At 42.8% G+C, this 24329-nt stretch overlaps 1 protein-coding gene and 1 long non-coding RNA gene across 8 annotated transcripts; both read right to left on the bottom strand.

Moving 5' to 3' along the window:
* Positions 1-719: 719 nt before the first annotated feature.
* Positions 720-16953, bottom strand: LOC112556875 (aquaporin AQPAn.G-like). Of its 4 annotated transcripts, none has more exons than XM_025226277.1 (6): positions 16702-16953; positions 4882-5043; positions 4432-4634; positions 2999-3225; positions 2071-2151; positions 720-1855 (listed from the first exon to the last, which is right to left on the bottom strand). In XM_025226277.1, the coding sequence occupies exons 2-6, from the start codon at positions 4989-4991 to the stop codon at positions 1634-1636; spliced, it is 843 nt and encodes a 280-aa protein (XP_025082062.1). In that variant the 5' UTR covers positions 4992-5043; positions 16702-16953; the 3' UTR covers positions 720-1633. The 4 variants fall into 4 exon arrangements, with proteins under 4 accessions (XP_025082062.1, XP_025082059.1, XP_025082061.1 ...); XM_025226274.1 differs by having other exon boundaries at positions 4882-5114; positions 16702-16952; XM_025226276.1 differs by lacking the exon at positions 16702-16953 and adding an exon at positions 11923-11946 and having other exon boundaries at positions 4882-5114.
* Positions 16954-20192: 3239 nt separating this feature from the next.
* On the bottom strand, positions 20193-24304 carry LOC112556399. Of its 4 annotated transcripts, none has more exons than XR_003097719.1 (3): positions 22842-24304; positions 21129-21327; positions 20193-20374 (listed from the first exon to the last, which is right to left on the bottom strand). It is a non-coding gene; the product is annotated as an uncharacterized LOC112556399 (long non-coding RNA). The 4 variants fall into 4 exon arrangements; XR_003097721.1 differs by having other exon boundaries at positions 22858-24304; XR_003097720.1 differs by having other exon boundaries at positions 22942-24304.
* Between the last annotated feature and the right edge of the window lie 25 nt (positions 24305-24329).

Raw genomic sequence — 24329 nt, 5'->3', positions numbered from 1 at the left:
ATCCCCCTTTGCACATAGTTGTAAATTTGTCCTCAAGCTAAGACGATAAAAAAAAAAAATCTTTTCTGGAAGATCTGAGACTCGAATGTTTTGAATGTTCAACAGAATCCATTTCCTGTTTCTCCTCCTGCTAGCAGGAGGGTGGACTGGCAGTGATTATCTGTCTCAAAATCTTCCTGGTGTGATTTGTGATAGTGTGGCTTGTAACCCGTCTACCTGTGTGCTCTCTGTGGGTCTGGACTCTAGACAAAGGGTGAGCGCTTGTCATCGACACAGTCATGATCAGCTGTCTCAAGTGCAGGTCTCGTCTCTGTTCTTTATCTGCACGTGGCATCCGATCACCAGGCCGGCTAATGTACCGTCATACACCTTAAATTCTGGATCATCATAAAACATCAATATCAACTCTATGTATGCGTCTTTTCATCTGTCTGTTTGTCCGTCCATCTGTGCTTATAGGGGTGGATGCAGTGATCTTGTGCATTCACAAGAGACGACATTTACATCTATTGGTTGGAGAGAAAATAGATATCAAGGTCAAGATAAACAGGTCAAAGACATCTACAGATCAAGGAGAGCCAACCCTTAATCGTGTAGCAGAACGACACACATCGGAATGGTACTCCCGACTGTGCACGGGTGTGAGTGCCTGTGTGCTGTTGCATCCTCATAGGTCACACCTACGACGTACCGTCTCGCACACAATGAAAAAGGCCAAAGATACAGAAGCTTTTAATGCTGACGGTCTGAAAGGTCTCCAGCAGCCAGAGTCAGGCCACATGTTTAGATGTTCTAAGAAGCCCGCATCCTGAAAGCGACTGTTTTTATTTCATATTACACAGCCTGCTATCTCTATCTCTCTCTTTCTTCCCCCAGCACTCATTCTCTCTCTCCCTCTGTCTTATCCATCCTGCCTTCATTTTTCTTCCCTCTGTCTATCTCTCTCTCCCTCACATACACACACACGCACGCACACACAAACCCACTTTCATACACACACTACATATGCACACGCGTACAGATACACACATCATACACATACATACGTACCCACTCTCCCCCACACAGAAACAAATGCACACACGCACGCACGCATCCCCTTGCCTTAGCATACCACTACTACACAATCTCCTGCTGAGGCTCTCGCAAGAAGGACAACTCTACAATTACTCTCACTCCCAGTTACCTACCACTTGTTTGCTACTTTCTGGTTTGTGATAATATCTGTGATTTCATGAATATGCAAACCAGCATGAAAATAAGGCAAACAGTCACACACGGCTAGAACCTGTCGCTACAATTCAAGAAAGCACGTACCACACATCTCTGTGTAACGAACGAACATAGCATTAGATTCCAAGGCACCTACCACACATCTACATACTTCAAACATTGCATATCGATAATTCTGGTCACCAAAAGGCACAAAGGCTTCTCCCGTTTAAAATACTCTCGATTATTCTACGTTATTTAGCTTTACCCCACCCTCTATCTCACCCAACCCTCCAACAAACTCGATTGTTGTTTTCCCCCATCCCCCGCCCCGCCCCAACTCTCCACATCGCAGTTTTTAAATTCACGTGACGAGAGCTGCATGCTGTGGACGTCGTCATGGCGGCTCGTCGTACGCCGTTCAGACTTCTCTCTCGCTCTCTATCCCATCTTTCTTCAGCGACGACGGTTTCTCCTGCAGGAGGATGTCACCGTTGCCCTCCTCTTCAGAGGCGATGGAAGCGTAGGTGTTGCGGGACAAGCAGGATTTGCGCAATGAGGACGGCGTCACGCCCGTGGAAAAGACCCGGTCGTACAGCAGGCCGCCCGCCGCGCCCCCTAGCATCGGTCCCACCCAGAAAATCTGCAAAAGATAATACAGTCGGCTCTTCAATATTCATGATGGTAGAAGTCAGATGACGTCGCAAGGTGTAAATTCACAAACAGAGAGCTCAAAATCGATTTGCAAGGAAATAATCTTCAATAAAATGACATTTCTCATCCTCCATAGAAAATTGTGTTCGTTGTTAATGAATAAATGCACTGTGGACTAAAAATAATAATCTTATTTCCACTTACCCAGTGTCGGTCCATGTTGCCAGTGATAACCGCAGGACCAAAATTCCTAATTGGATTCATAGTCCCCCCAGACATGTTCGCCTGAAAGAAATTGAAATCGAAGGTAAATTTTCCAGCGTTCAATTGTTTACCACTGACACAGAGATTTAAACACAATGAAGGTTTTTAAATATTAAGTACAAATGCTCCTCCAGAAAGTTGCCTTTGTCCTAATCAAACCAATTAAGAACTAATATGTACAGAGAAAAAAGAAACAATACGACAGTAAGTCTATAGACATCGTTCTTGCTTGTTGGTGAAGGGCATTTTACCTAACCGCCTAGGTGCAGTCAATTAAGGTCAGAGCATTTTTCCACTCTGTTTTATCTCTCTCTCTCAGTTGCACGCATTTCTCTCCACCATTTATCCTCTCTATATCTATAGGCTGTTTTTGAGGAGTCGTGCTCTCTCCCTAATACCTCAGTGGACACTCCCATCCTTATACATTACTTTAAACAACACATAACTCACAAAACACCAATCCTTACTTACAAGGGACACATAACATAGGCACGAGGCCCCACTCATAAGTACACAAAAAAAAACCCACTCGGGTTCCTGGTCCTAGACCATCAAACAGCTCGTCTATTATTTCTGTAAATTTATTAGTAGCTTCTTCTAAAGCCTTTCCGCAGCCCATCCCTGGCAACCATTTAAGATTATATTCGAGTGCGGTGACGAAGAAGGTACAGAAAATAATCAAATCCGGATTCTACATTGAATAACATTCACTCACCATCACCCCTTATATCGTTACTTTATTAGAGACCATTATACATCGCAATCCACAAACAGGAGTACTCTCTCTCACTCACTCACACACACACAAGCACGTACTCGATGTGTTTGCTCTGGTGGATTTCACATCCACACCGTGGCTTGAGCTTACCGCGTAGATGACGTTCATGGAGACAATAATGCCGACGATGAAAGGGATAGAACCCTGCACGTCGGTTCGGCCCTTGTCGATCATGGCCACCACACAGAAGAGGAGGAAGAAGGAGATTATGAACTCCGCCATCACCGCCTGGGAGGACGACACGTCTTTGGCAGGTAACAGGATGCCCAGGTTGCCAATCTTGGACTCCGGAGTCACAGCCTTGAGCAGCGCTGCACCTGTGGACAGCAGTGTTGTGGAATCATTGACTGCAGCAACGTGTAACAGGATTATTGAAGTCAGCAAGTTAAAAAAAAAAAAAAAGCTTTGTTTGAAACCAGCAAAACTTTCATATCAAAAACATAGTCTTAAGCATATTGGTTTCAACAATCTGAATAATCGTGAAAATATATTCCTCTAATTGAGAAGATGAAATCAGTTACAAACGAGATCTAAAACGGTACTGAACTATTTTAAGAATTTTCAAAAAAGCAAATAACATTTGAAACATATTACTTTAACTGATTAACGTGCGCGTTTTAGAACACTTATAATATTGCAAGTAAATTTATATCTGTTATGGATCTGTCAAGAGGAATGTACTTTAAGATCCGGCTACAAGGGCATCTGGCGGATCTAACAGAGGTGGCAGGAAAACAACAAAACAAAACAAAACCCGGATAAAGTGACATTAATAACTCCAGCAGGTACACGGCCTACAGGATAAGACCTTCCCAATCAACAACAGGCCTTGTACTTGCTTTACTCATTGATTGGTATTTGTGTTATTATTGCAGATTCTTCTAGACTATGTTCAGATGTTGTTATGCTTGTTGACGTTTTATCTGTCTTGTCTGCACTCTGAACATACACGAGTAGAGCTAGGGTCCGTGACATCACAAAAAAAGAAAGAAAGAAAACACAAACTACGAAAAAACAAACTGATAATGTTTCTGGGTCAAGGCACCCTATAAAACTTTATCAGTGTATTTCTAATTGTTATAAACAACGCACTAATTTTTCTCCTAACAGGAAACGTCACAGCTTGATATTGATGTTTATAGTAACGTCCACCCACATACCCCAGCTTCACCAGTTCTAGAAATGAAGGACCGAAGCAAAAGCAGGATATGTGGCCAGGGACTAGAACCAAACTACCAATAACCTGAGGGCTACTCAGTAACATCCCCATCATCGTCCTTACAGTGTGTATATTCTGAAATACCCGGTTATTCTGTGCTGATCTTGCGAACTAAGAATAAAATAATTGTACGCATTACGACGTTACATTTTTTAAAAGTAATTGTCAGTTGTTTTCAGCCCAGAGGAGTAGGTCTTTCTTTTTGATTTGACTGTTTTAAAATCCAGAAGAAGAAAAAAATAGTCCACTTGATGGTTAAGCAAGAGAAGACGGCCTGGGGTGGGTTGGTGAGGGGTCTTCTTACCTGTGATAGCACCTGCGCACTGAGCAATGACGTAGAAGAAGAAACGGACGAAGGAGCAATGGCGGGCCACCAATAAGCCGATGCTGACGGCAGGATTGATGTGGGCGCCAGACACGGCCATCAGAGCTGACAGCATGGCTGCAAAGAAGAAGCCGACAGCCAGGGCTGCCTCCAGCAGGTTGGACGGGCTGTCATCTGGTGCTCTGTAAGAGACATCATCATCATCCACACCATCTTTAGAACTACCGGTAGCTTCAGCGTGCGCTTCCCTGGTCAGTTTAGTGTGATTGATCAAGGAATAGAATTCTCCAAATTTCAAAGATTTTCTTGGACATATCTGAAATTGTGATGGTCATCATGAATGTTGTACTGTGAAAAAATGTGTGTGTGTGTGTATCTCCATTCACTCATCCATCAGCCCCTTTGTCTGGGGACGTGCTCACTCAGTACCTCAGCCCTACTCCAACGCAGAAGTATATCAAGAGGACGCAACCCAAGAACTCGGCGACCACGGCACGCCAGAAGTTGCCGCTACGCAGGTCCTCGAACTCTTGCGCCATCAGTCGTCTGCAGGCAGTCTGCACAGTGTTAGGCCGGGCTTCTGCGGTATCTCTGGGGGTAGAATGGAGCGAATGAAGCGACATTAGTCGGCTCTCTCTTTAGCCTCTCTTCTCAACGCACTCCTGAAATAATAGAAAGTTCTAGAGAAGAAGATACAGGATGTTTGCTCGGCAGGTGAAATTCGTCTGCACGGAAGCGCATGCAGGAATGGAGGGCGCATGAAGTACTGCGTTAGTGGACGAGAAAAGGAATTTTATTAGGGAGTATTCCGCATTACGGGTGGAAGAATCGATAAAAGAGATAAGTGGAGTACACGGAGGTCACTCCCGACCCCCAACCCTTTCAAGAGTTAGTCAAACCGAGACCATGTGATCTTTCACTCACTGTGCTACGGCAATAACACCACCTCATCTTATACCCCATATATAATACAGCATGTTTGTCGCGGTATGTAACATCTAAAGCATAACAAGGAATAGCAAGATCGTTCATAGCAATATATAAAAAAAGTGAAAAGAAATTTTGTAAACGTTAGGAGGGGGCGGGAAAATAACGATATCGTCTAAGGTAACCATGGAATCCGGATTCATTTCCCGGTTGTAAGGCTGTGCACAGTGACAGAAGCTCAGTGTCCTTGTGTCCTTGTAGTCAGTGTGACCTAAGCACCGGGTCGTGGGTTCGTGGCTCGCTGAGTGGAGAGGCGGTAACGACCTTGACCCCACCACTTCTCACGCTCGCAGTTCACTGCTACTACGTGACCAGCCCCTCGGTTCTTTAAGCAATTTTATTGTGAAGTAAAATAACTCTGGATCTTAAAAATGGTATCTTACCGAGACAAGTGTCCTTTACATGCATTTCATATGCAGATATTATTTACTATACCGGTCCTTGTCAGGTAGGAAATTCAGGAAAGTGATGTGATCATTGTAAGTTTCAAGGGCCCATAAAACTGAAAGAATTGCATTTCCGTGATGTATGTGTTTAACCACAGACTTACATAAACCACAAAGTTACATCAACCACAGAGATAGATTATCAACTGTTCAAATAACCACAGAGCTAAATTACCAGAGGTTTTAACTACAAAGAAAATCCTTATCTACATTACGCAAATATTGCATTAAACATTAGGTGAGCACCTCGCCCCTACAGCGAGTTGTCCTACTTTGTCAGACAGGACTGAGGCTTGGTTGTCAATAGATGCTGGGACAGTAAGACTTTCAACTCAAATGGTTCAACAATTAAAATGCTTTATAGCATTGCTATGGAAGCACAGGCTAACAGCACAAAAAAAAAACATCTTAGTCGTTGCGAGACCGAACGAAGGAAAGAGAGGACAATATGGAGAGACGGATACAAAGACTTTCAAATTTCTTACATTTTCCAGTTTAAAAAGGCCGACCAAGAAACATGAATACATTTTCAATAAACACCAGCCAGAAGAAATTCGAAGACTATTCAACCTCAGAGTTAAAAACCAGACTAGCATTTAGTAATCTATTTTGAACTTGACCTTTGCAGACTTTTTGACGAATGGGAGTTCATCGAGGCCATACACCATCGTCTATGAAATTTTACGAACTCGAGAGAATTTGCCCACATTACGTGGCTTATTATACCTGGTTGTCTATGATAAGGATAAGATTGTAAGGATGTGTGGGTGTATGAATCATGCTAATACACCGAAACTAAATCCTTTGCCTGGAATGTGGAATAAATCGAGTTTGTAACAAAGTTGACTACATTTAGTTTCATCTAATTAACAATATTTGTTTTAAAATATATTCCGTCAAAAAACAGGTGAAACAGCAGTACGGACAGCAAAGAGTGAGTATAAAACATGAAAGTTATGTGTAAAGGTACGTGTAAAGTTCTGTAGACCTAAATGAACTGTCTCCGCAACAGTTGCACGACCACGGACATCATCCGTAAAGCCATTTCTGAAAAAGAGTGAGTGTGAGAGTGGGTCTGTGTAACGAGACTGACGGACGTAATCTCTCGCAGCTGACGTGCACCATAATAATAGATAATAATAGATACTGACCCACCCGCAAACAGACTAGCAGTCAATTTACGCGATTAACAGTTCTTATGTCTACTTATTCATACATTCACACCAAACAATGTACACGCACTTTCACCTTAAATCTGAAGAAGAAAAAAATAAAAGTGAATCTCCAAAACTCTCTCTGTTATCAAAAAAATAGAGTGAGATAATTTTTTGCGAACCCAGACTCACCAAACGATCACCTTGCACGAGGAGCTACAGCCTTCTGAAAGCATAGGCCACCCTGGGTGTGAGGTGGCTGGCAGAAGCACTCAAATACTTGTGTCACCGGGTCTCTGACCGCGTTCTCTGCACTTTAGGGGTAAAGTCTGTTTTATCTCCTCGTAATCCGGGGTGTGTTATCTGCCATTTTGCAGGTGCGTTTGGGGTGGCAAAGGCTGACAGTTGTCGAAGCTACCTGGACCAATGACGAACAGGAGGTCTGGTGGTGGTGGTGAGAGGGGAGGGGACGTAATTTCTTTTCCCACTTAGCCATTCACTGGCCATCTAGTAATGATGCACAATACGTGCACCTCGGGGGGACCTTGCCTAGCAGAGTAGACGATGCTTCGTTTAGAAGGAAGGACGACAAGTCGAGAAAACAAATACACCATGACAATCTTATCATCTGCCGCGACTTTTGTTTTTGTTTTGTTCTTCTAATCATTTGTCGGTCACCTAGTACAGCAGCATTCAGTATTGATTTTTGATATCTGCTTATTGATCCAAAACGATCTGCTCCCCATCCCTCCTCCAGCCCAACTCCATTTTGCAGGACAACAACTTAGGCACGTAAGAAGTATACAGTCAACATCTTGCTGAACTAGACTGGTTTGCGAGAACTATCAAGTACCGGACGTGCGATGATCTGGCCTCTGACCTCAGGGCTTTTGGAAAGGTATCAAGGGGGTAGGGGTGAGGAAATGATTCCAAGCACAATGCGTGATAGGCTGGGGATGAATTTTTGATAATGATTACTATTATACTGATTAGGTTTTAGAAACAGGGCCGCTTTGTTTCCATACCGAGAACAGTCGTCCTCTCTCTCTCTCACTCACTCTCACTCACACACATACACACACACGAGCGCACGCCACCAAATGTAAAAAGGATTAACAAGTTCTACTTCTATAGTCGGTCTTAACCACTCACACCTTGCACCAAGCCGAGCAACACAGACACTTTGCAGACGCGATTTTTCACTATTCTCACAAACTCTTGTGACAAAGGTTGTTGCGAGCTGTGCAGGGTTTTACCGTTGTTTATTTTTTAGGAGGGCAAAGTTGAGTCAGGGACTATCCTGTCTCCTATTCACAGTGTAGAGCGATATTTATAGAGCTGCTATGGACTTTGAACTCTCCACTTTAATCGAATTGATATCAAACGAAGTTCAAGTATCTATTTGAATACGGCCAGTTGTCAGTGCAGCCAGGTGCACGCTTCTATGGTTTGCATCGTCAGCTCATTCATATCTTTCGTTAGTTTTTCTGCATCTCTGGAAACTTTTGAGAAATACAACCAATGATTTAAATATACCGGCCTGCTGCGTTAACGCCATCTGCACGGAGAAGTTTAGGTTTGTCTCTTAGTTTCACCTGCTAACCAGCACGCACTCACCTGTCGTGTTGCACCCTAGGGATAGGAAGGGTAGAACAAAAAACCCAACATTTCCCTGCTAGCACGCGAGTGGCTCCAGCAGCCTCCGGGGGCCAGCAGCGAGGCCCGGATGCAGAGCCAGTGGCTAGACGCGAGTTAAAGGTCAAGCAGTCAGGTAAACTTCAAGTTCAGCAATGTGTATGAGCAACTAACGTCCAGCGTCTCTGTGGACCTGACCCCACATGGCCTCACCTGACCCCACCTGCCCTCACCTGGCCTCACCACAGATAAAAGTAGGTCGGTAAAGGTGCGGGGCTTTAAAAAGGAACAGCTACGTCCCTTTTACACCGCTCTCATTCTACTTCCCATTTGGTTACTTGTATTCACAAAACAGCCATTTTTTCTGCCATAGTTCTTGTGTATTATGGCATTGTTAATTTCTCCTATAGTAATATTATTTGTTTTAATTTATAGTATGAAATCAACATATTAATATTTTACTGTTGTTATTGTTATTTTCTATGTCCTCTCTGCTGCTGTTATGTTTCAATTGAGATCCAATCCTTTTCCTTTTAACTGGCGATTTATGTCACTGATACTATCTTTTGATTAGAGACTTTTCCCATTACAGCACTTATCCCATTTAAGCTTTTTTCTAGCTATTTGATTGTTGCCTCTTTCAGATGACATTAATGTTCACTTTCATGTTTGTTTGCTGTTTCGATTCTGCCGTGTCAAGTGTCGTAACGGTCTTCATATGTAGGTCTTGTCGCACTATCTCTACAAGACAATTTAAGGTACCTTTGTACTTTGCAATAGGTGTGTCTTGTAATGGGTGGGCTCAGGAATTCACAGATAACAAATGGTAGTTCACCTGCTTCAAGATTATCCTCTTTCACCATCTATGTTTGTATCTTTCAAATACGTAGAAAATCTCTTTTTATTTGCCGGATAGGTCTCAAATAGAAATATTACAGTAACATTACATAGGTAACTATAGTAACCTATAGGTAACATTTCGTTAAGTCTATGACTTGTAGTTCTCAGTATGCGAGTTAAAATTATGAATCCGAGGTTTGTCAGAATTTCATGTGTAGAATAAAATAAAAATACAATCAGATTAGATATACTTTCGGATGGAAGATTTTCACTTTATGTAGTGTCAGTACTAAACCTATCCTCCCACCGTGTAGCAAAATTTGTTTTGCTTTGGTTTTGTTGTTGTTTTCACAGATACTAAAAATGGCTACTACGTTTAAATGTCAGAGTATTTTAAGTTAACCTTTTTTCTGCACCTATATCAGTTTGCTTTCCTCACAGCCGGGTAACAGAGATCAAGACCAGAGTGTTTCCACTCGTAATGTAAGCAAAACCGGCTCTTTTGCTGAAAAATTTATAAACGTCCTCTTCCTTTTCCACTTTCTTGCCCCCGTCCCCTTCCCCCGGCAAACCTTTCCAAAATAGCATCCGTCTACAAGGGTCACCTTGATGCGCTCCCCGCCTGTGACCTGACCTCGTTGTGAGGGAGACGACGTCATGGCAGCAGGACCGACTTTTTCACCAGAACTCTGGAGGGCGAGTTGTATTCTCCTCCGGGTTCTCTGCTTTGCTATTCAGACTGACTGATAGACATCTATTTTTCCTACAACACCTCAGACAGATAAAAATGCGCGCTGTGCGCACTGGCTCAAGCCGCCGACGTCACTGACAAAAAATAACAAACCAAGAAAAAAGAAAACCAGTCCGCGTTAGGAAAGAGAGCTGTAAATGGCTCATTGTGTTTAGAGTCCTTCCTTCTTCGTTCTGTTGTATATTAGCCCCCGTCTCCCCTTGTAGCATCAGGCTACGGCTCCTCCGTAGCCAATTGAGGATCGGTAACGGCAATCGCCCACATTAGTCCTAACTCATGGACTACACTAATTTATGGCGGCTCTGAACAACTCTTTAAGGTGCTCGCGAGCTCGACATGAAATGTTTGAAGAGACTCTGCTGATAAAGTTAAATATATTATTTTCTCTATTGAAATTGTGCTTCTCCACTTTTTTATTCTACTCTCGTGTTCTACTCTTCGTGTTTTTTTAAAAAATCGAAAAAAACTGATATCGCATATCAAAGGATTCCTTCTTCCACTTGTTGTAAAGCTTCTTTATTATCTGTTTTGAACATTTAAAGAGTCGGACACCACTCGACCACAGTGCACACGGTATTTTTGCAAGTTAACGGTTACCTCGTGGGACATACGAGGATTCAAATCCCGCCCCGCTAACACTTGGGTTTGAGCTTCGTACCACCTAACGACAAGATCTTCCACCCTTTCGATAAGATCGGTGTTTCACGGTAAACGGAGTAGCCAAGAAGGGATCGAATACCAAAAGAATTCGCTTCGACATTTCCTACGAGCAGGTGGCGTCAGCTTTCTCTGGTTTGCTGACGAATAATAAAAATGTTTGTCGTCTCAGAGTACCGTACAATGCATAAAACATTTCCTCTTTTAGTACATAAAAACTTACAAGATATTCTGAGATCATTATTTTTTCCTGAACTAAGGTCATTTCGTTCTGCTCATAAAAAATAATGCTGAAAGATGCCTCGAGTTCATGTAAAAATCAAGGAAAGACAAGGACCGTATGCCGCACAATTCTTGGCATTCATCTCCAGTTCGGTTGTTTTTCTCTCTGTTCACCTAACAAACGCAACTTTTTTCTTACACAAACCGAAGGAAGCCATCCAGCACAATGATGACGTCACAGAGCGGACCGACTTCCAGGCAGCCGGGGGGGAAAATGCCAAGAGTCAGGGATGCATGTATCTCTGAAAGGTAATCGACTGATTTTTATGTGTATTTTAACATTCCTTTTTGGAGACAAGCGGGTATAGAGTTAAGAAAGTTGATCGTTTGGAGGAGGAAGGTAGGAAGGTAGGGGGATAAATCGGTCTACACTGTCCCTTCAATAACGCAGGATTAATTCAGACCTGTTTACTTGTGCATAGCAGACATTCTACCATTCCGACCTTTGAGCAACGATATACAGTCAGCGATAAACAAGACTTAAGCGCAGGGCAACAGACCACGAATCATAAGCTGCGGTAGATAATTGGTCAACAAAATGTCGTAGGTGACGCCAAGCGTTGGCCTACTGCCATCTACCCTTTGAACCCCAACAGCGGCAAAACCCTCGCTAGTCATGTTTACCTAAAATAAGTGTTATGCCATTTACATAGATTGTAGAGTACAAAATAGTTCTCGAAAGTCTACATTCTGAAGGAGAACTGCCCCACATACTCACCTCCAGACTAGGACGACGCCATTTTAAACCAAGAAACAATTGTTAAAAGGAAATAAAGGTTCTGATGACTTCTACATGAGCTGTTAGAAATAACTGCTGCAGACGGCAACAGAGCCAATGGCAGTCTGACATTTTACGGGCGAATTATATCAGCGATAAATGTGGGGTTAAGCTTTACCGCACGTAGGCTTCAGGACACGTTCCTTCAGATAATAATCCAGAAAAATAATATCAGGAGCAGCTGACATTACGGACTGTGCCAGCTTATCTCAGCTCTGTCGGTGATAAGCAGGTTCCTTCTGGTCCCTTTGTGGACAGCTACAACAGTGAAGTAGAACACTTTGAAGTGACCATAGCAGACTGAAGAGGCCACGACAATCAGAAATAGGAATGGACAAAGGAAATCTCTGAAACTCTAACAGTTTCTTGCTGATACGCGCACGATTGTTTATCTCTCCTTGACAGTGGCATAACAGGTGTTATGCAGCGAAACTAGAGCCGAAGATCACCTGTTCAGAAGCATCCGCCCCTAGAGGGCTATCGTACCTGGCACAGTCGAATCAGTGACCAAGTCGTTGACCTGTAGTTGTGACCGGTCATCAGAGGGAAAAGTGTGGGGCTGGATGGATGCAGCACATAGAGGCTAGTGACCATATGGGCCGTTGCTAAGAGGCAGCCAGCATGTCCGGTAGGGCAGGATTTATTCCCTCTAATGTTGGCAAGTATGTGTGACTACAGCTGACAAATGTTTCACATGACTGTCATGTATAAACGTACCTAGCCTTGTTACATACTCGACAAATATGTCCAGTTATGAAGGTCATCTAGACAAAGCTGCTATGCAACTGGACCCACCTCCATCGCTTAGAACAGATGGAGTAGATACATAGCATAGAAGAGAACAGATAGCAAAGCATAGTCTCCGCTTTGTTCCAGCTTCACGGGGGGTCAAAAGGTAACCTCTGCCTCATAGCTGAGCCTGCCAGCTGGCGCTTTGGAAGCTGGAGGTAAGGGGATGGGTGGGAGTCTGTACAGCGCGCCACCTGGCTCGCTTCAAGAACCACTTTACGTTTCTCGGTCGGAGGCACTGGAAGCCCCGCCACTAGGTGTCTCCTCGGCTTGAAGGTCAAATTGACGTTCACGATTGTGGCGGTACGAACAGAGCCGCCATTGCTGCCTTGAACATCACCACCCGTCGACTTGTCTATAGGACGTCAGCGTCTCCACGAGAAATGGCGCTGAGCAGACTGCCACGAAGGTCCTTTAAAATATTGCACATCATGTGGCCCAACAGCGACAGCTTACAGCGCTCAACAAAAAAGGTCTTACAATATTAAATCGGCCATGTTGGAAAATCAATGTCGGGTACCAGCTGTGGACAAGGCGTGCCAGTTCTCACCCCCATAATCCCACCCGCAATGAGCAGTCAGCTAAGGGACGCAATCAATACAAGCTCAAGGAGGGGCGTGGGACGTGGACACGTGCACTTAGTCAACATGTGGACCGACGCCATCTCTCGCGACCTGCCCGCTTCTTTTCTTTCTTTTGCTCCTCTTTTTCACTCAAAAAGTTCACTTCACTGATTGTGGCTGAAATGACTGACTGAAATATAAAATTTCTTAACGTGCACATGCACACACGTGCACATACTGTCACTCATATGAAAAAACACACGCGAAACATATACGCATACACAACATACATATGCACGTACAACAAACATACATATGCACGTACACGTACATATACACACAGACACACAGATCCACAAGCTCATAGTATTTACCTACTTTATCTCTTTTGCCCTTCTCTCTCTCTTGCAGACACTCATATATATCTATATAAATATTTTCACGCGCACGTGCGCGCACACACATGCATATATAGGTACACACAAAGTATGTATGTGACCTCTCGCTCCACACATCCACACACTACATTATTCACGCTCACACGCACACGCACAATGTCAAAGGAAGGAAGGAGGGGGCTGACATTTTGTGAGATCCCCAACACCTGCACCATCTGTGCATACAATGTGGCTCTACAGCGGGTAGAGTGCATCTCCTTGAATGCAATCGTCTCGTACATTTTCAATTTATTTGACCAATCGTCCACACATATAGCCACCTACAGCATATATTCATATATGCAGACTATATGCACTATAATAATTCGGTCGGCTAATTTTTTTTCTGTCTTACATTCTTCTCGGCAGTCAGTATATAGCCAATGTTGCACAAAAGATAAATGCTACACATCTGGGGCAGTTATCACTCAAGCAAGTATGAAACTAGTTCTAAACATGTCCAGAGTGGCAAATCCCTCAAAAATGGATGACAGCGTCTTCCCATCACGACCTGCTCTTCGTCTGCTAGTACACGGCTCTCCTTCTCTCTCTCCCACACACAAAAGCTTACCGCACAGAAGATTTGACGAAGTTAGTAATTCGGTCAAGCCTTTGTCTTCAGCTTGTTTCCATATATGTAACTTTTGTATTATTTCTTCGTTAACTGTTTAACAGCGAACGTGTCTCCATTCTTAAACTGTTCAGAAATGTTTAAGCAAATAGTTTCACTATAGTCTTTACGTAGGTATGAGCAGAAGTTTTGAGATCCCTTCTTTTAAACAAAGCTGAAATCCTGAAATCCAGAATCCAGACACGAAGCTTCAGCAGCAAAATCTCAACAATAAAACAGTACAAAACAAGAGAACAAGCGAAAATAGTATGAATTACCGAAACTTGAAGGCACGATGTAAAAGACGCTGCTTCCCGAGGCACAGGACATAATATTCCTATTTTGTGCTTTCAAAGAATGTTAACTTGTAAATGAAATACGCGTGCTTTAGTTCTCTGAATGGTTGACAGGTACACTGACTGGTCTTAATTGATATTGTTATTGCTTATTTCGGTTTTACATCGTACGCTACCTTTACTGACAATTTCTTTTCTTCTTGCTTTTTACATAAAGGAGTGAAAAGGAGTTTTTATGTGTGGATTTCATTACAATCTGCACTAATGTATTCCGCTGTTCAGCACAAGCAAAGCATTACATTTTTATAATAACTCTCACTCCATTAAAATATGTGTCATGTCACAAAAAAGTGTCGCACTAACCCTCTATTTTTCTCTATAACCTTGTCACGGCAGGAATCGTATTTAACCAAGGTCCACCGCTTCCCCAACATACATAGGGTATATAAGTGGCCTCTCTATCTCTCTATATTCCCATTCATCTTCCTAACAGATGTCACATCTTAATAATCGACAAGCTAGGATCAGCGACAGAGTATTTCGTTGTAGTTTTCTTGGAAGAAATAAATGCTGACAGGTGAGTAAAGTTTGGCTAAAAAGCGTGACCATGGTGCTAATATTTCAGCGACTGTCGGGTATGAAGAATGTCTTCGTGCTCTTCGTGCTCCGTCCACCGTACTTGTCTGTTTATCTCCTATCTGCGTCAACTACCTGTCACTGGTATTTTCTGAAGCTGACGTTGCCAGGGAAACGACCCTTGAATGCATGAAAGTTTGTCACTTTGGTGATAAATAGTGTTTACCCCTATCCCTACCCTATTGGGTTGAAGATAGCACGAGATTAGAGCCCCTGAGGTGAAGGCAGGGAGGAGTTGGCATTCTCGTCTTTGACCCTGAGCTCTCCTCTGGGTCTTGAATACATTCTCGCTGAATTAATCTCGACTCGTATCAACCTGCTTACATGCCCTTCTTTACAAATCGATATACTTCTTTAACTCCTTCTTTACAAACCGAATTTAAGTAGTTTTCAAAAGTGGGTTTTTTTTTTATTTTTGTTTATTATTTTCTTATGAGACTCATGCTTCAACGCAAGTAGCTCTCGTTAAGTCCTTCAGAGAGTAATAAGAATCGCTATAAACCAACCTTTTCGTCAAAAGTAGCTTTTTTTCATGAGTAAGGCATATTAACCTCAATCCTTTAGTATTAAAAAGCACGGTCAGAGATAGCCTTTTATTCAGCGACACTGGTTGAAGTATCGGAACCAGCGATGCACGCATCACACGTTGTAACTAACTTCCATTCCTATGTTGTCTCTTGGCGTACCATTGCAAACTCGATGAAGATCAAAGCGTGGCCAGGAGAACGAAAACAAAGCCCAGCAACAGAAAACCGAAAGCTCCCTCCCAGTTTTTTTAAAAAGCTAGCATCCCGCGGTCCGTGACCTCGATCCTCCGCTACACGCCAGCAGCTGTGACGTGACAATAGTTACACAGCTGCACTCTGCGATCTCGGTTGATCTCGGTTACGAGACGGCCAACAGTCGGACTGCGGGGTGTAAATCAAACTGATACACACATATGTTTGTGCGTGCGCGTGGGCTTGTATGTAGTTGTGCACTTGTGTGTTTGTGTGTTTACAGACGTGCTATGGTGTATCTCATTCCTTCCTGTGTAAAACATTTGAACGACGCGGCAACTGTATTTTCTTACCTCCTTTGGGACTAGAACTCATTTTATTTTTTTTTTTGCCATGCGGTCTGATGATGTTATGTTACTGAAAGCCCCGTTAGCAGGCTGCATAATGTAACATAAAACAAGCAAGAGCTTTGCAAGAAAATGACAGTCATCAAAGTTTTGTAACAAAGACCCACATACACATCTAGAACATTTCACTGGAGAAATGAGTTACATATGTTATCTTAGATATCCATAAACATACAGCTTCAACTACGAAAGTCCTATACAACGTGTTTGTTTGATTTAGTTAGTTAAAGAAAACATGGTGCAAGAGCAAGCGGGGACTTACCGGACACAGCGGTCCTTGCCGTGGGCGTGCTGACGAGAGCAAAGTCGGACTCCCCGGTACGCGCGCTAGTGGCAGATGCTGGAGTGTTGCTGGAGGCCCGGGGTTGGGGCTCACCACGCCGCGTGGCAGACTTGTGCAGTTGAGGGGCTTGTTGTGACGCGGAGACCAGATACAAGATGTAGGACGAGAGGCGAGCAGTACAGGCAGATACAGCCGCCACTTCACCTCCACTGGAGTGCATTTCACACGTGACAAGACCCCGCCTCTCAAGGAACCAACACTTTTCTCTCTCTCTGTATATAACCAATATTTTTTTCTCATTCTCTTTCCTTCTCTCTCTCTCACACACACACACTCACATATCAATTGACATGTTACTGATACCAAGTTTTCATCGTCGTCGTCATCATCATCAACAACAACAACAACAACAACAACATCATCATTGTCACAACAGGTGCAAGGTTACGTTGCAATGCAAAACTAACGGTTGCAGATCCCTAAACACTGTTGAGTCACCCCTGTGAATAGCCCTGGGGAGGGAGAGAGAGAGAAGCATCATGACAACGAATCAAAAAAACTGATTTGATAATTTTTCGAAAAATATTACTCACATTACTTTAGTGTGGGTTTTAAAGGAAAGGGCAAGTCAAATGATAAGTTGGCCTTAAATAAGATGCTAAAATTCTGAATCATGTCCGATCAAAATTTCAGTTTGTAAAGCTTTCATTTACTGCTTCTAAAATTCACGCATCCTGTTTTTTTCACAGATAGAACACAGCCAAGACAAGTCTGTTTACATTTATGGCAAACTTTGCCTTTGCACAGATTGAAAGCTTTCCAAGATTCTGGCATGTTCCAAGCTATAAATCAAAGTCGCGCTGACGCTTGTCTTGTCCAGTGAGTCCGCCTACCTCACTGATTACAGTCAGTTTACTTTTCATTCGCAGAAAAAAAAAATCCGCAAACATGCAGGTCATGTTTAGACGCAATAGAACGTAGTAGTCGTTTTGCAACTCGAAATTTTTCTCGGACAGATGATTCAGAATGTCAGTAGCTATCTTTAACTCCAGCTTACCATCTGCCTTTAAAGACTTTGATAACTGATAATGCATTCGGTGACGTGGGTTCGAAGTTCACGTGATTTAAAAAAATGAGCGCATTACAATTGTCATTACCAGCTAAAAACAAGGCACATTAAACTGTGTCCCTGTACTTTGAACAGTTTTCTTGTGCCTGAGGCGCACAACATCTTCCAGCTTCAGGAGAGAGGTTGCCCTCTCTATAAACCGACCGCCACTCTCTCCTCTTGCTTTTCCATGCGGGCCAGGCCATGACTCTGGACACTTAAAATGTGACACTTAACTTGCCTTGAGGGCCGCATCATCTCCACCACCACCACCCCATCATCATCATCATCATTGTCGTCGTCGTCATCATTACTCTTAACATTTTCAGAATGAATACTCAAGCATGTCCTTGTAAATGCCTATTTGAAGATGTGTACGAGGAGTTTGCATGCAAGCACGCACGTTTGTATAATTATATGTGTGAATATATTGCTCAGTGGGAGTCTTCTTGCTAACATCCAACGACCGTGAACATCCCTGTGAGTAGATGATGATAGTAAAGGGAGGAGTCCGCGCCCTCACAACAGCCTCGCTCTGTGCAACAGGAAGCGCCAGGCGAGGACATTCTTCAGAAGGACAAGAGAGGAAGGAAAAGACAACTTAGAATTGCAGGAGCGGCGGAAAGAAGGTTAACCTGAGAATACACCGATAACCCGAAGTCAGGAGGAGACTGCCTGTGGACAGTAGCCTTCGGTTCACGACCCACTCAGAAATGTCCACTCACCCGGCCAACAGTCAGGCCAACAGGAGCTGGACACAGACGGCCTGGGACACATCAGTCACGGTCAAAACTTCTTTTACTGTACGCTTGGCATGATAGTAATGTAATTTTTATGCCTTTTGATGATTTTTTTGGTGGAAACATTTGCTTCGAACTTGACTGACATTCAAACGTGGAGATGCATATATTTTGTATTATTCATTTACAGCTATCTGAAACTATCAATATAAGAAGTTTGGCCAACTTACTGTAGGTCTTTAGTGAAACAAAATAACAAAAATAGGCCTAACCGAGCAAAATAATTGATGTGTAAAGTTTCTGTTAGAAATATAATACATTATTATTGCATAAATAATCTGTCATATGTTAAAACACAAAAAATAAAACTGTAAACTTGGGTATTCATTAATTCTTATTGTGCAAGTATTCTGTCACTCGCATAATCAGCATACATACATCCACGCAAATTTCTTCCGTTTTGGAGGCTGTCAGATCAATGCAGGCATGTTTACAGGTCTATCGAAACAGGAAGGGTGAGCGATATGTTCTTGTTTCTGGGACTACGACATATGATACCACAGAGCCCCAGATCCCGTAAGCTCGTCTCACTTTCATGTCCGTATGGTCGTGACGGAATGTAACCTCCGGCCGAGTCACTTAAAGACCTTCAACCCCCGAGCAGCCAAGCGTGAAAAATAAAAGACAGCGGGGGTGGCTTGGGCGACTTGGAACATAACACGCCCACTTGCAGAGAGGCGGGCCTGGCGCTGTCCAGTTCCCTGCCAATCGTCTGCCATTAACCGAATTCTGACGCTGCAGCCACTTTTTTGTATTATCTTCCCTGTACAGCAATGTTCCTGCTGCTTCCTTGACATCATGCATGCGTCAGGTTTTGTGTCGGGTAAGGGAGGCAAGGTGGAATCTCTCTCAATGACTGGGGTCTGTTGTTCTTATTACGACCTCCATCAAGGTTACCCAATTGAGGGTCTCCATAAGGTCGTTGCGGGGATGAATGCACAATGAGCAGCCCCAGATGTAGGGCATCGTTGCCACGCGCTTGGTTGTCACTGTGCGCACATATGGCTGTGAGCATGATAGGAAGAGTGTGCGTCTGCTCGTCTCAATGTGAATCTTTCCGCTGCTACCTCTGGCAGGCGATGCAGAGTGCCTCGTGTGTGTACAAATGCATACCAGAGGTCCCTCATACCAACAGCCATCCCATCCACGATAAGAAACACAAGGATTTCTCGGATTATTTTGTATCGTCTCCTATTCTTACCAATTTTTGGAGGAGACAGGCGTGTATGTTTAGGAATGCGTGCACTTGTGTGTGTGTGATCAATTAGTCTTCATTTGAAGGAGCTCTCATGTGAGGAGAAGACAAATATCTATATTGTACGTGCCCTATAAAGACATTAAACATTGGTTGATTGATTGATCGATTGATTGATTTTGACAATGTGTTCGATGAAAACCTCCACCAGTCTAAGTAGTATTTTTTCGGGCAGTGGGGAAGGGGGGGCTGATCGCATTCTTCATGGTGACATACTGGTCCCGGGGCGTGCAGTCAGTGCAAACATAAAAGAAAAACAATAAAACACTGTATTGATTCGTCCTCTGGGAAAGATCAGGTTTTTTTACAAGCAGAGGGGATATGGGCCAGCCGTGTACACAGCACACCTGTCTCACCTCAACACAAACGGATCAAGTTCAAACCAGAGAAAACCTCTGCGATGCGAATAGCTGTTCTGCAACGCACAAGGCTGACGTGGGAAGACATCTACTGTAGTTTCCGACCACAGGGTGTGTGTGTTCACGAGCGCTGCGATAGAAAGACGTGTTCATCTGTCTTCAAAACGAATATTAAAGTAAGAACAGCCGACGTCCAGTATGACGAAGACGACTACTGTCGAACATATTGACAAAGATAACAGCATAACCACCAGCCAACACAACCGCAAATTTAGAATGACAGTTAATCGAAACGATGTATAGTGTAGGACAATGAAGCCACCGTCCAGTAATCCACGAATTCACTTAAGCCGCTCTTGGATCCCATTTTTTTTTTTTAACACTATGGATCGTACGGATCTGGACATGGCCTTTCAAACACTCGAGACAGGTTACGCGATCGCCACTTTCAAAACGGCGACTCGCGGGTCAACACGTGAAAAAGGATTGGATTTAAAAAACACTTATTTTTTCATTTTGTACTGTAATTATGCATTATCAAAAAATAGTTAAGCCGCGGTTAAGCAGTTTGGACCCCAATCACTGCGGCTTAATGGCCCTACACTGTATTTAGCACGATATCTTATTTACAATATATATATATATATCTTTACAAAACATAAAACATGGACCACTTCTTAATATTTTAAAGGAGATTCCCATGTCAGGTAATTTTAGAAAGTCACCATAAAAAAATGTCATAAGTAAAATTACTGCTTTGAAGAAACAAAATCAGTTTTCAGGATGCTAGCTTAAGAACCACGCGCGATTCGCAAGAATGACAACACATCGCCGCAGTATGAATAAGCAATGAATTATTTTGTTTCTGAGTAGCCATTAAACACCTGTCGAGGCAGACTCGGAGGGTTGTATGCAGGCGAACATCTTGAGACCCGTTTCCTTCTGCCTGTCAGATCTGCTAGGAGCATCGCTCAGCCTCGTCGCACCATCTGAGGGTGGCTTAACACAACCTGAAGCTGGAGCTATTCACGTGACCTTTCGTGTACATGGCAGTCGTGCAGCTATTAACAGGCTGCCACATTTCTGAAACATAAACAAACTTGCGCATTTTCGTGCATCGTCGACAAGATGTCCCTTACTCTCTTGCCTGTTATGATGGGAGATGTAATCCAGAGGTAAGAGAAGCAAACAGGACCTCCGTCCCTCGTAAAAACAAGTTTTATATATGTATAAAAAGTCAAGATAGGGTTGCTTTCTTTCATCTTCAAAACAACATCTGCCAATAGGGGTTCACGAGTTGTGCCTCCGCAAAACAGTTTTAAAAAACACTCACAGGGTAATGTTTTACGTCTTTCAAATTTGTTACGAAGTTACGATCTGCTTTTAAACTCAATAAATTTCTTGTACTACCCCAATTCAATTCGTGTTGTTCGATCCATACTTTTTGCCTTGTGAAGATGAAATACCTATACTGTTTGGATGATGATGTGTCTTCTTGTGATAACTTTGCATTAATATTTTTCTACATAGAGTGGTTTCATGACACGTTGGTTCTGTTTAACCTTTTTAAGTGGTTATCAGCATTTCAACTGATTTATTTTAAAATACAAACATATCTGTTAAATATCTTATATTATATATATATATAAGCATTAGATGATGTGCTTATATAGTTTGAATGACCACAGTTGTGTGGAAGGTGTGGAATATCATCTAGTGCTAAGATTATTATAGTGCTCGGATTGTTGCCTTATGTTTCAGGGGTGTGTACACGGGAAGCAACTCTGATACTCTTTGATTTTGAATAACATAATTGCCTCCCTTGCTCTGCGCCATCTCTCAAATGCTGGCTTTCGATGTGCGAAGGGCGGCGGACGAGTCATCTGCCTAGGGCCGCGCTGATTGATATGTGACTTTAGATCCCAACTAAAACCGTGTGATCGTGGCGTGAGGGCCCCGCACATGCCCTTTGCCTCGGGCCCCGCGGGGGCTAAGAACGGGCCTGCGAGAACCACACGAGAGGCAAAAATAAAAGCAAAAGAAACAAAGGCTATCCGATGACTAACCCATTATCCATCTCTTTTGTTTCCTCATCTAAAAGAATTTCCTATGCTAATGGTTGCTCTTTTTATGAAACCATCCTTAAATTGTTTACAGTGCTTGCATCAAATAAAGGCTTGATTTTGTAAAATAAATAAACAAATAAATAAAATAAGCAATCTAACAAGAACAAACAAAAATTATCGAACAAGACTGTAATACAGGGGTTTGTTCACAAATGCTTTACAGATTTAAGCCGAAAGATTTTCCTGACAAATTTTTTTGACATGCAGCAGAACAGATCTATTTCGAAGAAATCTAGTTATTCTTGCGTTGGCCTGTACTCCGTGTATCAATCGACTCGTTGTCAGTAGCCCCTCATAAAGGTGCTCAAGTTCTAAGACTAGCAAACATATTTGTGTTTCTGATGCCGGCCATTTAGATGGAGGGAAAAAACATACGACGACAATTTGTATGAAAACGGTTTAAATAATTCATTTGAGTGTATGTCAGCATGCTATCTGTACAAGATACCAGTCCGTATACTTTCACTTAACTGCTTTTGTTCCAAACCTTTGTGCACACAACACCTATCGCAGTGGAAGAGTGGTTTGTGGTGTATATTACACTTGTAACAGTCAGAATTATTTAACGAACCATTGGATTCCTTCCCTCTCCTCGATCAAACTTTTCTTCGCAGCAGACGAGAAGACAAGGTCCCGGGCCTATCGATGTAGTTTAGCGCATGCGCTGTTGGACACATCCGGTAGCCGCTGTGCGCAGACCCAACAGAGCGCTCAGAGCCGCAGTGTGCGCCATTAATTATTGACGAGCAATTAGATCGTCATCAGCGACAACGTGCAAGCTTCATCACGCTCGCGTATTGGCTAGTTAACAGTTTGACTGATTACCGTCTGTTTGGAGCTGTTGGCGGCCGATAAAGCCCCCGCGTCACAAGGAGCTGCAGAGTGTAAATGTACATGTGGGCTGGAGATCAAGGGATAAAGGAAAATTTTACACCCGCCCAGCAGCCGGAAGGACAGAGCAAGAAATGTTTTCATGCTGACAGAAGGTTTTGACAAGGACATTTTTAAACAGAAAAAGAGATGGGGGAAGTTTGATTCGTTGCTAGCTTATTGTAGTTTTAGAAATTAAACAGTCACCTGGAAATGATGTTTACACCCGGGTGTAGGCACAAGCAGGGTACAAATGACTCATCCACTCTTCCCACAAAAGACCCAGATATTTGTTGCCAGGCTTATATCGCTATATGCACATATCAAAGATAATTACATGTATACATATATAAATTCTCTGATATGTGCGTTATAAAATGTGAAGATTGTATCCATGGACATGTTCTCGTAGGCATTTTAAAAGTATAGAGAGTGTATCCAACTCTTAATTTGTGTTGCTTACATTTTTATATTATTTCCTTTTTCTCCTCAAGATTTATTTAACTCAGGCTGTAGATGCGATCAAAGCAAAGAGACTACTTCCTTGCCCCCTTCCTAAACACACACAGGGTGTTAATGGCGGAAGATTACATGATTACATAATTCAACATCTTTTCTTTTTGCCTAACAACTTTTAGTTCTCACGGCTTGTACAATTTTCCCTTTGTTCCAGCAATATAGAGAGTGAGCAATACAGCGAGGTTTTATTGTAGACCATTCTGCTTTTTCAAAAAGAAAAAAAAAAACACATATTAAGTGTCTTTTCTGCATTTCCGTCATAAATGACTTAACATTAAATCGTAAATTCAGATATCTGCATTGAGATAGATATATGTAGAGAGAGAGAGAGAGAGAGAGAGAGATTTACATTATTAGAAAAAATTCGAAACTTTTCTAATGTTAAAATCTAGATTAAGACCAGAAATAATTAACCGTCCTTGTGGTTCTATTAGGAGAATTTTTGACTTAACGCACCAAAGACCAGTCAAAGCATTTTTTCAAATAAAGTGCCCATTTCTACTCGTCTGTCCCGATGAAGTTTTCTCAAAATTTGTCATAATCACTATTTACGCATCCTGCGCGTAGACG

The sequence above is a fragment of the Pomacea canaliculata genome, linkage group LG2 (genome assembly GCF_003073045.1).
Source record: "Pomacea canaliculata isolate SZHN2017 linkage group LG2, ASM307304v1, whole genome shotgun sequence".
Lineage (NCBI taxonomy): Eukaryota > Metazoa > Mollusca > Gastropoda > Architaenioglossa > Ampullariidae > Pomacea > Pomacea canaliculata.
This window is presented reverse-complemented; position numbering and strand designations above follow the sequence as displayed.

Bases quoted from the DNA above. Each gene is read 5' to 3' on its own strand.
- LOC112556875 (XM_025226274.1), bottom strand. From the start codon at position 5,075: ATGTCGCTTCATTCGCTCCATTCTACCCCCAGAGATACCGCAGAAGCC. The intron at 4,635-4,881 runs GTACTGAGTGAG...TGTCTCTTACAG, and splicing joins TGCGTTGGAGTAGGGCTGAG to AGCACCAGATGACAGCCCGT. The intron at 3,226-4,431 runs GTAAGAAGACCC...TGCTGTCCACAG, and splicing joins GTGCGCAGGTGCTATCACAG to GTGCAGCGCTGCTCAAGGCT.